General features: G+C 41.9%; 1 protein-coding gene across 1 annotated transcript; it reads right to left on the reverse strand.

Moving 5' to 3' along the window:
• Nucleotides 1–3,521: 3,521 nt before the first annotated feature.
• LOC102571578 (olfactory receptor 10C1-like) lies at nucleotides 3,522–4,454 on the reverse strand. The gene has a single exon (XM_006268319.1). It carries the CDS (start codon nucleotides 4,452–4,454, stop codon nucleotides 3,522–3,524), a length of 933 nt encoding a protein of 310 aa, XP_006268381.1.
• Between the last annotated feature and the right edge of the window lie 8,978 nt (nucleotides 4,455–13,432).

Genomic DNA, 13,432 nt, shown 5'->3' on the forward strand with positions numbered 1-13,432 from the left:
ATCCCTACTAGACAGGCTAGGGCAATTGCTGACAGATAGGAGAGACAAGGCTGAACTCTTCAATGAGTTTTTTGCCTCTGTATTCTTGAACATGGATCAAGAGAAATCTCCCAATTGAACTATAGATAGGCACAGGAGGAACACCAGCCCACCAATGGTCAGCATCAACCTAGTAAAGGGACACTTGGAGGTGCTGGATGTGTTTAAGTCAGCAAGCCTGGATGATCTTTATCCAAGGGTGCTGAAGGAATTGGCCAGTGTCATAGCAGAGCTACTGGCATGGCTGTTTGAGCACTCATGGTGCTCAGGTCAGGTCTCAGAGGACTGGAAAAGGCCCAGTGTGGTCCCTATTTTCAAGTAGGGAAGGAAGGAGGGTCCAGGTAATTATAGGCTGGTTAATCTCACTTCTATCCTTGGAAAAACCTTTGGAAAAAATGGTCAAGGATCACATTTGTGGGAGCCCAGAGGGAAAAATAATGCTGAAGGGCAATCAGCATGGGTTCATAGCAGGTAGATCCTGCCTGACTAACCTTGCTTCTTTTTAGGACCAGGTCACAAAATGCTTAGATGCAGGAATTGATGTAGATGTTATCGACTTGAATTTTAAGAAGGCCTTTGATATGGTATCTCGTCCTATTCTCAAACTGAGCAGCTGTGACATAGATGATTACACAGTCAGATGGGTGGCAAATTGGCTTAAGGGTCACACCCAGAAAGTGGGGGTGGGCGGGTCAGTATTGACCTGAAGGATGTGGACAGTTGAGTCCCCCAAGGCTCAGTCCTTGTACTTGTGCTATTCAATGTCTTCATCAGCAACTTGGATGAGGGCATGGAGAGCACTCTGTCCAAATTCGTGGATGATACAAAATTATGGGGTACAGTAAACACACAAGCGGGAAGGGATCAAATCCTGATGGATCTGGACAGGATGGAAAATTGGGCAGAAAAGAATAGGATGCAAAGACAAGTGCAAAGTGATGCATCTAGGACAGGAGGCGGACAATTATTTCGGGTGGAGGGCTGCTTACTGAGTTTTGGCAAGCCATCAAGGGCTGCATGACAGGCAGCCAGGGGCAGATAAATATTAATTCTCTACATTTTTTAGGGGCCCCACAGGCTGGTTAGAATGGCCTGGTGGGCCGCATCCAGCCCATGGGCCACATTTTGCCCACCCCTGATCTAGGGACAAGGAGTCACCAACACACCTATAGGCTAGGGGATAACCATCTCAGTAGCACAGCAGGGGATCTCAGAGTCATAGTTCACTCCAGGATGAATATGAGCTGTCAATGTGATGAAGTATTCAGTACAGCATTAGCAGGTGCATCACAAACAGGTCCAGGGAGGTGATAGTTCACTTCCCCTCTATGCAGCACTGGTCAAGCCACAGTTGGAGTACTGCATCCACTTCTGGGCACCGCACTTCAAAAGGGATGTGGGTAACCTTGAGAGGGTCCAAAGGAGGGCCACTCATATGGTTAGGGGCCTGCAGGTAAGGCCCTACGAGGAGAGACTGAGGGACCTGAATCTCTTCAGCCTCTACATAGGAAGGCTGGAAGGAGATTTAGTTTAAACATCAGGAAGAACATCTTTATGGTTAGCATCACCAGAATCTGGAATGGGCTTCCAAGGGAGGTGGTGCTCTCCCCTACCTTGGGGGTCTTTAAGAGGAGGCTAGAGAAGCACTTGGCTGGGGTCATCTGACTCCAATGCTCTTTCCTGCCCTGGGTAGGGGGTCAGACTTAATGCTCTATTGAGGTCCCTTCTGACTCCTAACAACTATGAAACTATGAAAGAACAAACAGAAACAACCCCCCCCAAAATCCAACAATAAGGTAAATATTTTTGGTTGTCTGTTTCAAAAGAGATATTTTCAAAAGCTCAGTCCAAATTTAGACATTTAATTCCCATTTATTATTTATGTAATATACTAAGGATGGAACTTCCCTGTAATGACTACTGACTATTGTACATAAAGGATAGCAGCCTTCTGTTGCTTTCAACTAACAGGAATAATGTTATCCTTCTGTAATTGATTGGCATGGGCATATGTATACACTTGTATGCATGAACTTTTGCTGTCTGAAGAATTGGATCAATATATTTTATAATATCCCAATCATAACATCTCCACACTGAATTATGTTACGGGAATTAACTAAAAACAACGAAAATGTAGTTCTTTTTTTATATTTAAATGTGCAATGACATGCCAAAAATACACATCTGGAATCAAATAATTTTGACTAAACTTTTGAGTTAATATTTGTCTTTTTCGGTCATGTTAAACAATGCCACAATGTTTTCTAAAGCAGACGGAATCCATTGGTAATATCTAGGCTAAGAATATATATATATATATATATATATATATATATAGGAAGGCATTTGAAATAAGAGAATACATATTTCAGGATTTCTACTACTGCACATTTTACTATTTAAGTATATAATAAAAAGAAGAAGATCTAAAAAATCTAATATACGTTATGCTATATAGAATAATTATTTCAGCAAACAATAGCAATGATGATGAAGGTAGTAATGATCAGGACAGGTTCTACCTTAGTTAAGTGTGTGTATGTGTGTGTGTGTGTATACACACACACACACACACACACACACACGCATATAAATATATATGTATGTATATGTGTGTGTGTACATATATACATACATATATATGTGTATATATATACATACATACATATATATTTATATGCGTGTGTGTGTGTGTGTGTGTGTGTGTGTGTGTGTACACCTCTCATATATATGAGGTATCTCTCTGGGACAAATTCAACTTCAGTTAATGCGTTATAAATGCAGCATAACTCCAAAATGTGCAGACTTCTAAGTAAAGAATCAGACTTTCCACATTACTTATATCCTAAAGTGTTTGAGGACACAATGCCATTAATTAACTACCTCCTAAGAAGTTCTTCAGCATGCCTTCCTTTTAGATCCTAGTAACACATTTTGTAATTTATCAGAAGTGATGAGACTTCTTTATTATTTGAAGTGATGAGAATCCAGAACTAATTCTCATTCACAAAATGAGAATTCTCATTCACAAAAACTAAACCAAGTTTAGTGTAATGTATACTATTGGCCCTAATTAAACATTAAGAAATGAGAAATCAAGTGTTCAACCTTAAGGCCAGGACATATGAATTAAGCATCAAAGTTCTTTATGCTCCTTTTCATAATTTCTGTACATAAAAAACCCAAGAACCCCAAATCCAAAATGAACAAAATCACATACAAAAAAACAAGTTAAGAATTCAGATAAAAACAGAAAATCATTTGCATGTTATGTTTTTTTTTTCTAATTTGTTGTGCAATGTAAAATTTCAAGATTTTGATGAGCCTTTGTAATAACTTGGAATTGGTTACAAGAAGAACATTTTACAATGAAAACTTGATTTTGAATGTTTTGGGGATTAGTTCAACTGAGCTAAATTTAGAATAAAGGTGTCACTGAATCATTGAGATACCATTTTTCCCCCATTTCTCTTTCATATTCATGGAAAAATAAATTTCCTCCACTGTTTCATTAGTGCTTCTTTCACTTCCTTATTTCTCAGACTATAGATGATAGGGTTTAGTAGCGGTGTCAAGATAGAATAAGCCAGGGAGAGCAATTTGTCAATAGGTGGGGAGTAGCTGGATTTGGGTCGTAAATATGTGGAACTTGCTGTGCCATAGAAGAGAATCACCACTAGGAGGTGCGAGGAGCAGGTGGAGAAGGTTTTATGCCGGCCTTCAACTGAGGGCATCTTCAGGATGGTGGAAAGGATGCAGATGTATGAGAAAATGATCATCAGGAATGGGACCATGATGGCAAACACAGCCACTGCAATAACCTGAATCTCACTGAGGGAAGTATCTCCACAGAGAAGTTCCAGTAGTGGCTGGATCTCACAGAAGAAATGGGTGATGACCAGGGCACAGAATGGCAAGCTGAAGGCGATGATGGTGTGTACCAGTCCCACTGCTGTCCCACACACATACGAAGCAACCACCAGCTTCTTGCAAACAATCCTGCTCATAATGACCCCATAGTGCAAGGGGTAACATATTGCCACATACCGGTCAAATGCCATGGCAGCCAGGAGGAAGCACTCTGCAACACCAAATAAAAGGAAAAGGAACATCTGTATAGCACATCCTACCATGGAAATGCCCATCTTTTGCACAAGGAGGTTCTCCAACATTATGGGGATGATGACTGACAAATAGCAAACATCCAAGCAGGACAAATGAGTGAGAAAGAAGTACATGGGGGTGTCAAAGGTGTGATCACCATTTATTACAACAACAATCAGGGTGTTGGCCATCAGGGTAAGGATGTATAGGAACAACAACATTGTGAAGAGTAAAGGCTGGAGTTCATGGATTTCAGAAAACCCTAGAAGTATAAATCCAGTCACAGCAGTGCGGTTGTCTTGGGTCATTCCTCTTTTTATATGTAGCTCTCTGTCTATCCTGAGAGTTGTATAATTAGCTACTTGGCATCTAACTCCTCATTTCTACAAATGTCTGCACAATTTTCAAAATCTGTGTCATATTTCTTAAAAAAAAAGTTTGGGTTCTATATGAGAATATTCTATGTTTCATGTGTGTAGCATACTTCCTGATAAAAAAAAAATATCTGGATGTAGAACGCAAACTAGTTATTTCTATTTCTCTGAATGATATTGCGTGCAAAGTCCAGGGAAGGAAGAAGATTGTAGGAAAAACAACCTAATGAAGATGTAGAAAGTTACAGTAGCAGCTGTAGTAAAAAGAGGTAAATGTAAGAAGCAACTGAGGTGTAGGCTGTAATGTAAAAATATAAATGTAAGAAGCAACTGAGAATTTTATTTTAAATGTATCTATAATTTCAGTACATATATTATCAACAGCAAAAAAATGGGTGGATAGGGGAATGGTGGGACATTGAAATAAAGGTTGAAAGTAGTATAGAATATTTCAGTGTCTAGATGTTTAGATCATCTGAACAGACTTAATCAATTTCTAAAGAAAAAATGATGTTATAACCCTATTTGTAGATCTTGCAGACTTTATTTCATCCTCTGCGGTACTCTCAGATGTTGTAGCAGTGACAGCTTTCTTCCTCCTCTCAGCTGTCTTTTTCACTGCAAAATAAGAAAAATGCATTTTGTCCTTTTTATATAATTGATTTACTTGTAATATAATTGTTTGTATAATTGCTCATGAACACTATTATCTTAATTCTTATTAGGTTCCTCCAATATTTGGGTTCTCAGGAGTAACTCAGTGACTGAGGTGGATCAAGCACAGACAAAGATGGATTTAGATAATTACAAACAACTGAAAACTGACATTATGTTTTTCTTTAACACCTAATTTAAGTTATCCTAGTTGTCAATCATTCTTACATGCCTATTTGGACATTCTCCTCAAGTAGAAAATTTTCAGTAAATCATTATCCTTTCTGCTTTTCATAAACACCACATCTGGTTACCTATCATGTTCCTGTTTATATAGTCTTTGTTTCAGAGATTCATAGATGTTAGGTTCGGAAGGGACCTCAACATATCATCGAGTCCGACCCCCTACCTAGGCAGGAAAGAGTGCTGGGGTCAGATGACCCCAACCAGTTGCCTATTCAGCCTTCTCTTAAAGACCCCCAAAGTAGGGGAGAGCACCACCTCCCTTGGAAGCCCATTCCAAATTTTGGTCACCATTACCATGAAGAAGTTTTTCATGATATCTAGCCTAAATCTGCTCTCTGTCAGTTTCTGACCATTGTTGCTTGTTACCCCAAGAGGTGCCCTGGTGAACAGAGCATCTCCAATCCTTTGCTGTGTCCCCCTAATAAATTTGTAGACAGCCACACAATCACCTCTCAGCCTTCTCTTGTGGAGGCTGAAGATGTCCAGGTCCCTCAGTCTTTCCTCATAGGGCTTGTCATGTAAGCCCCTAACCACATGAGTGGCCCTTCTCTGGACTCCCTTGAGTCTATTAACATCATTCTTGAAGTATGGCGCCCAAAACTGGATGCAGTACTCCAACTGTGGTCTGACCAATGCCACATAGAGGGGAAAATTGTTGTTACTATTGCTACTACTACTGCAAATAGTAATAGTGCATAGCATTGCATTCTATGACTGTGTACTAGACATGGTAAGGATAGTGTGCTACACTGTGGCTGCATCTATATGAGTGGTGGGCTGCACACTTGTTACGGCTTAATCAAGTACTAAATGAGTGCATGGTAACCAGAATTACTGTGCAGTAGTGTCCCTGCATGATTTTTTTCTGATGCTGCTGCTCATTGCCACTCCACAGTAGTGCCACATCACAGCTAGTTCTCCCCAATGCTACTGTGTAGTAGCAACATGCTACTGTGCAGTAGTGTCTTGTGTAGATGCAGCCCCTGTATACAATATGAAATACAGTGTATAGTAGAACCTTCACCCATATTTTTAATCCATAGACCTCAAAGTGTTTTAGAAAGGTATTAACTTGTATTACCTACATTTCACTGATGGGACAATTGAGGTAAAGCAAGCAGAGGTCCAGAAATCAAGCATACGTTTTTTATCACTCACACTGCCTATTCAGTCCGGTAAAATCACTCTCACACAAAGGAGTTATGAAAATGAATTAAAATATGTGAGATGACACTGTACTAAAGTTTGACCAACATAGACTATATGAAAGGAAAACATTTTTCTTTGTGTTTTGATACATGCATCTTACTAAAAAGAAGAGAGACATACATAAGTTTCACATAGAAAACTCAGAAATTTCCTGTTCAAAAGAAGGAAAAGGAAAAAAGGAAATGTGAAATATTTAACTGGTTGGTAGATGTGTTTCAATAATGGCCAAAAGGCAGAGAAATGTTACGAGTGGAAAAATTAAAGGAACTGTTGTACTCTTTGCAAGCTTGCTTCGGACAATGTATACTTACTCAGAAAGTGTCACTGTTACCCATACCCAGGTGAGCTAACTTTAATTTAGCTCAAATTAAAGCTAAATTAAGCCTGTGACTGCTGTCTAGGCATGCATTTAGATATATTTGCATTATATGCTTTGCAATCCTGTGAAATCATTGTAATATACTTGTGCTAGAAGAACTGCAGTTTTGAGATTTGAACAATTTTCCTCAAGTGATGAGACTAACAAAGATGTCAAAGACAGATGTTTGAAAAAGATGCAGCTATTTATTAACTGGAACCTCATTAGACTTCCCATTGAAATCAGATACCTAATGCTCCCAACTCCTTTTTCAAATCTCAATCTTAATCCCTTTTAGTCCCAGGCCTATATATAAATAACTAAATTAGAGTGTGTACAGACTAAGCAATAATATCCCAGTGCTTATTCCTTTATTTTTGTATCCATCAATACATTCTACTACCCTACCATCCCCATACACTCTCTTATTTCTATCTATTCATCCATCAATTTATTTTCTCACCCAACTGCCTCCCCATCCAAACTTTCTTTAAATTAATGTGTGTTAATAATGTATACTAGCTATATTCAACAGAAAGAACAGCCAGTGACAACTTTAAAACAAGATTCTTACCTCAGTTTGAAATGAGGATATAAAAGTATATAAATGTTTGCTGACTCTTCCGCTGGTGCAGAGGACTTTTGCATGAGCACCATCACATCCTATTTCCTGTTGTTGTTGTCCCTATGTATGATAGAAACATTCAAAACTGGCTTTTATTGCCAATGGAACAATTGACCTTCACCAGTGTGTATGCTTTACATTGCTGGTGTTGGAATGATATTGTACCAAGACCTGATGAAGAACGCTTTATTTTCAAAAGCTTATCTAAGTCTATCCCAAGCATGCAGCTGATTCAATAAAAACTACCACCCACAAAAATCCAGTACCTTAACATGATTTTAAACCAATGAAATACCATCACCCACAATACACCTCAATGTATGAAACAATAGAATAATCCTCATTAATGTAAATAAAGATGTATATGATTTACCCTAGAGTCTAGGGCATAGACTTAGCAAAAATCAATACCTTTGACAGAGTAACTCCTGATTTACAGTTGAGCGAAAGAACAATTGGCCCCACTGATTTGTGTATTTCTTTTTGGGTTTCACTGAATACAAAATATAGGCCTGTAGTAGCAATTAATGTAAGTGGGTGTGTCTACATGTTCGCTAATGTGCTTTTGGTAGTGCGTGTTAAGTTTAGTCCCTCCATTTTGAGGTACTACGAAAAGGTGAATTAGCCTATTTTAATGTGTACTAGTGAAAGCACAATTTTTTAATGCACATTAAAATAAGCTAATAGGGCATTTATACAGGCCATGAGATTTCGTTTTTACGCTGCCACAACTGCAATTGTGTTTGCACAAGCAGGATTTCCTGCCACTTTAAAAGTTTTTTCAGTGCGTTAAACTAAAGCTGCTTGGACATGTTTTAGTTTGCATCACAACCGCTTATGTTGCCCTATCTATGGATGTGTCATGCAAACACAAAAGCACTCAAAGATGTGTAATAAGCCTCTTTGTCCACCAGATAGCACTTTGAAGTGGCGAGATGCTGCAGCCCCATCCCAGGGCAGGAGCGAGGGGTGCTACAAACGTCCCCTCCTCTTCCTTCCAGCTTGTACTGGGGCCAGACACACACTACTGCCTGCATGAGACAGAGCCACCATGGTCTGGCCCAGTTAAGAGAGGGACAGCTGGGGCCCCTTCAACAGGGCTGAGGGGGGCAGGGTCCTGTGGGTCGGGAGTGAGGGGCAACAACAGAGCTGGGGGGGTGGTGTGACAGGACTACAGTACTCCCTCTGCATGACAGGACTACAGTTCCCAGCATCCCCCAGATGTCCGGGCTTGGTACAGTTTCCATGGGGACCCATGGATCACTGTTTCATCTCAGGGACTGCGTAGTGTCCTTTTTCCATCAAGCCACACATCAGAGACTTCCTTGACATTTGTGTGTGTGTTCCTCTAAATGTCTCCGGTGCAATAAAGCTTCATGTTTTTCTGTCTGTCTCTCTCTGCTTGCTTTATTGATAAGGAGTGAATATGCCTGCCTCTGGGTGGAATGGAGAGGGGAAGAAAATCCCTCAACTTCTGTTGCTCACAGGAGAGCAAAAGAGATTCAACCTGAGAAAGGTGCTAATTGCCCTATTTGAAATGTAAAGGGTGTTCTCCCTGTTTTGCAATAGGTGGTTGGCTCACTCCTGATTGTGCCTCTAGAAAAGTAAAGGCTAACTTGGTGGGGGAGAGGGTTACCTAAAGGGTCTGGAAATGCCAAACACAGCTACAACCAAAAACTCAGAAACACAGCTATAATATATTTGTTCTCTTTATCTCCCTCATAAATAACTCCTTCTTACAATGAAAAAAAAAAAAAAAACCCCTCAAAAGAACACTGCATGTAACTAAACTAAAATAAACAGAGAGAACTCCTGGCCATTTGCTAGGGGGGTTCTTATAGCATGTGTGAATTGAAAATACCTTCCTGTTGTATTCTTTCAACATCTGTAAGGCCCATACTTAGAAGATTTCATTTAAAAAAAAATCCTCTTATTATGAATAGGTTTTGACATAAGCCAGGTATTTGTTCATTCTAATGCACAGTCTTTATCAGGGACACATTCTCATTTACACAGTGCAACTAAACTGAAGTAACTGTTTTACCTAGTATTTACAGTAATTTTATCTGCCTCTTTCCCAAGCTTCAGAATAAGCATTTTGTACCTGAAAGTTTGCCTAACATTTCTCCCAGCTATAAGACTAATCCAGTAAAAGATATTACCAGACAAAGCTTTGCTTCAGTTGTAAAGGCAACTAAGTATTCAACATTCCAATATTGGCACAATGAGAAATGGGTATTACCTGGCTATAAAGTTAAGCTGGGGACTGGAAGAAATTTTCTATCAAAATAGTGAGGTTCTGGAGCATACTTCAGTAGAAAGGGCAAAAAATGCAACTTCTTTTAGGGTACAGTTTGAACCATTTATAATGGAGATCATCTGATATTGTTTCTTACTTTAGGAACAGACTAGTTTTGACATAATTCTCCAGTCTTTAAGGTCAATGCTGATTGAATTATACAGTAGTGGCCCTGCCTTGTAGCTCAATGCAGAGAGGAAATCTATTGTATAACATACCTAACAGGTATTTGTGACTGTACATGGATTCCACCCTTGCAAAAGGATTGAATTTTACATATGGAATCAAAATCTGCTCAAATACTTTACAACTGTTGTGAAGTATTAGCTCTTTAAATAAAAGGTTACATTGTTTTGAGTCTGTAATGCTCTGTGGTATGGTAGAAAGCAATCAGGGCTCATGGACAGAGGTGATATGTTTTATTAGACCAACAAGATCTTTGCAAAAAAAAAAAATCTTTAATTGTAAGCTCTGGGGCACAAACACCCTTCATCAGGCATCAGAGAAAAGATTGTAAAAGTTCTCCCGGGTAGAAATGAAAGTTCATATTTCATAGGATTTCACAGAGGAGTCAATACATGGAAAACTCCTCTGGGCAGTTCTTAGCTGGTGAGGAGCCTCAGGTCTCCTGTGAGGCTGTGGTAATGCAAATTACCTTAGACAAAAGCAGCAGCAAGATTTCAGGTCTAACCAGAAAAGCAGGGAAGGCAGTCTTTACATTTCAAAGAGGGAAATTATCACCTTTCTCACCTCCAGCTCTATCTGTTTTGTTCTTCTCAGAACAAGAGAGGCTGAGACATTTTTTTCCCCTCTCCAGAGGCAGGATGGTGGTGGGGAGGGCAGAGACATGCTGGTTCCCTAGTTTCATAGTTTCAGAGTAGTTAGGGGTCAGAAGGGACCTGAATAGATCATCTAGTCTAACACCCCACCACTAGTTGGAGCACATGCTGGGATCACACAACCCCAGACAGGTATTCATCCAAGCTCTTTTTGAATTTACCCAAGGTAGGAGTGAGGACCACTTCCCTAGGAAGTTGGTTCCAGATGCTAGCTACCTGACAGTGAAATACTCCCTCCTAATCTCTAACCCAGACCTATTCTCCAGCAGCTTCTGGCCATTGTTCCTCGTCACCCCAGGTGCTGCTGGGGGGAATAGGACCCTTCCTATTTGCTGCTGATCTCCCCTAACGAGTTCGTAGGCAGCCACCAAATCCCCCCTCAGCCTCTGCTTGCTAAGGCTGAACAGGTTCAGGTCCCTCAGCCTCTCCTCATAGCGCCCGCCCTGTTGCCCTCCAACCAAGCGGGTGGCCCTCCTCTGGACCCTCTCATGGCAGGCTACATCCTTCTTAAAGTGCGGTGCCCAGAACTGGACACGGTACTCCAGTTGAGGCTGGACCAATGTTGTGTAGAGGGGGAGTATCACCTCTTTGTACTGGCTTGAGATGCATCTTTGGATGCACGACAAGGTGCGGTTGGCTTTGCTGGCTGCAGTCTGGCATTGGCGGCTCATGTTCAATAATGACTCCAAGATCCCTTTCTGCCTCTGTGCTCACAAGGGGGGAGCTCCTCAGCTTGTATGTATGCTGTGGATTCCTTCTCCCCAGGTGCAGCACCCTGCATTTATCTACATTGAATCCCATCCTATTACCATCTGCCCACTTCTGTAGTCTGTCTAAGTCTAATTGCAGCCTCTCTCTCCCTTCGAGCATGCCTACCTCTCCTCACATCTTGGTGTCATTGGCAAACTTGGACATGTTTTCCACCCCCTTGTCCAAGTCGCTGATGAAGATGTTAAACAGTGTAGGCCCCAGGACTGAGCCCTGGGGGACCCCACTGTTGACATCCCACCAGGTCAAGTACGACCTGCCCACCACCACTCTATGGGTGTGCCCCATCAGCCAATTTTTGATCCATTCAACTGGGTAGGCATCAATGCCACAGTCGCTCAGTTTATTAATAAGAATGGGGTGAAAGACAGTGTCAAAGGCCTTCTTAAAGTCCAGAAAGACTACATTAATGGTGACACCATCATCCAGGGATTTAGATACCTGGTCATAAAAGGCCACCAGCTTGGTCTGACAGGACCTGCCTTTGATAAACCCATGTTGATTTCCCCTGGGCATGATCTCCCCTGCTGGCCCCTCACAGATGTGATCCTTGATAATTTTTTCAAGGATTTTCCCCAAGACCAATGTGAGGCTTATGGGTCTATAGTTTCCTAGGTCCTCCTTTCTCCCTTTCTTGTAGATGGGGACCACACTAGCTAGTTTCCAATCTCTGGGCACCTGGCCCATGGACCACAATCGCTCGTACAGCCGGGCCAAGGGCACAGCAATGACCCCCACCAGCTGCCTCAACACCCGCGGGTGGAGGGCATCTGGACCTGCAGATTTAAAAACATCCAGCCCTTCCAGAAGATTCCTAACTACTTCTGTGCAGACCCGAGGCCTGGCAGTGCTATCCTCAAGACTGCCCCTACCTGTGGTGGGAGAGCTGTCCTGTTCCCTGTCCAAGAAAACAGAGGCAAAAAACTTGTTAAAGATCTTGGCTTTCTCGTCTGGCGTAGCCACAAGATTACCATTTGAGTCTAACAGGGGCCCTACATTACCCGGTGCCCACTTCTTACTCCCAATGTATTTGAAGAAGGACTTTTTGTTGTCCTTAATCCTGGTCATTAGCCTGGGCTCCACCCCCGCCTTGGCCTTCCTAATGGCCTTCCTACACTCACAGGCCAAGGAGGAATATTCCTCCTTAGTGATAGCCCCTCTTTTCCAATGGATGTATGCCTCCCTTTTGGCCCTCAGGCATTCTTGAATGCCTTTGCTGAGCCATGGGGATTCCAGAGCACTCTTACCCTGCTTCTTTCTCTTGGGGACTGTCACACTCTGAGCCTAGAGGATCATCCCCTTAAGGTACGACCATCCCTCATGGATTCCCATATCCTCTACCTTTTTGGCTCTCAGTGCCTCCTCCACTAATCTCCTAAATTCATTGAAGTTGGCCCTTCTGAAGTCAGGGGCTTTAGTCTTGGTATAAGCCCTCAATACCATGCTCTGGATGATGAATTCCAGCAGGTGATGATCACTGTCACCCAGGTGGTCAAGGACCTGCAGTTCCCTCACCAAGTCATTACCAGTGGCCAAGACCAGGTCAAGCAAAGCATCTCCCCTAATGGGGCTGTGCACCTCCTGGGTAAGGTGGAGGTAAGCTAGGAACCTATGCAAACAGTCAGACCTGGCTGACTGCTCCTCCCAGCAGATATCTGGGTAGTTTAGGTCCCCCATGACAGCAACATCCTTAGATCCAACTGCCTCCATAAGCTGTACTGAGAAATCCTGGTCCAACTCAACCCCTTGGCAGGGTGGTCTATAGTAGACACCCACCGTAAGATCCTTTTCGCCTTGCCCCCCTTGAAGTTTGACCCATAGTGTCTCTGCCTGACCTTCCTCCACCCCAAGGCTAATTCTTGACAATGTGAGTTGCTCTTTGACATAGAGGGCGACCCCCCCACCTTTCCTCCT

This window comes from Alligator mississippiensis, chromosome 7 (genome assembly GCF_030867095.1).
Source record: "Alligator mississippiensis isolate rAllMis1 chromosome 7, rAllMis1, whole genome shotgun sequence".
Classification (NCBI taxonomy): domain Eukaryota; kingdom Metazoa; phylum Chordata; order Crocodylia; family Alligatoridae; genus Alligator; species Alligator mississippiensis.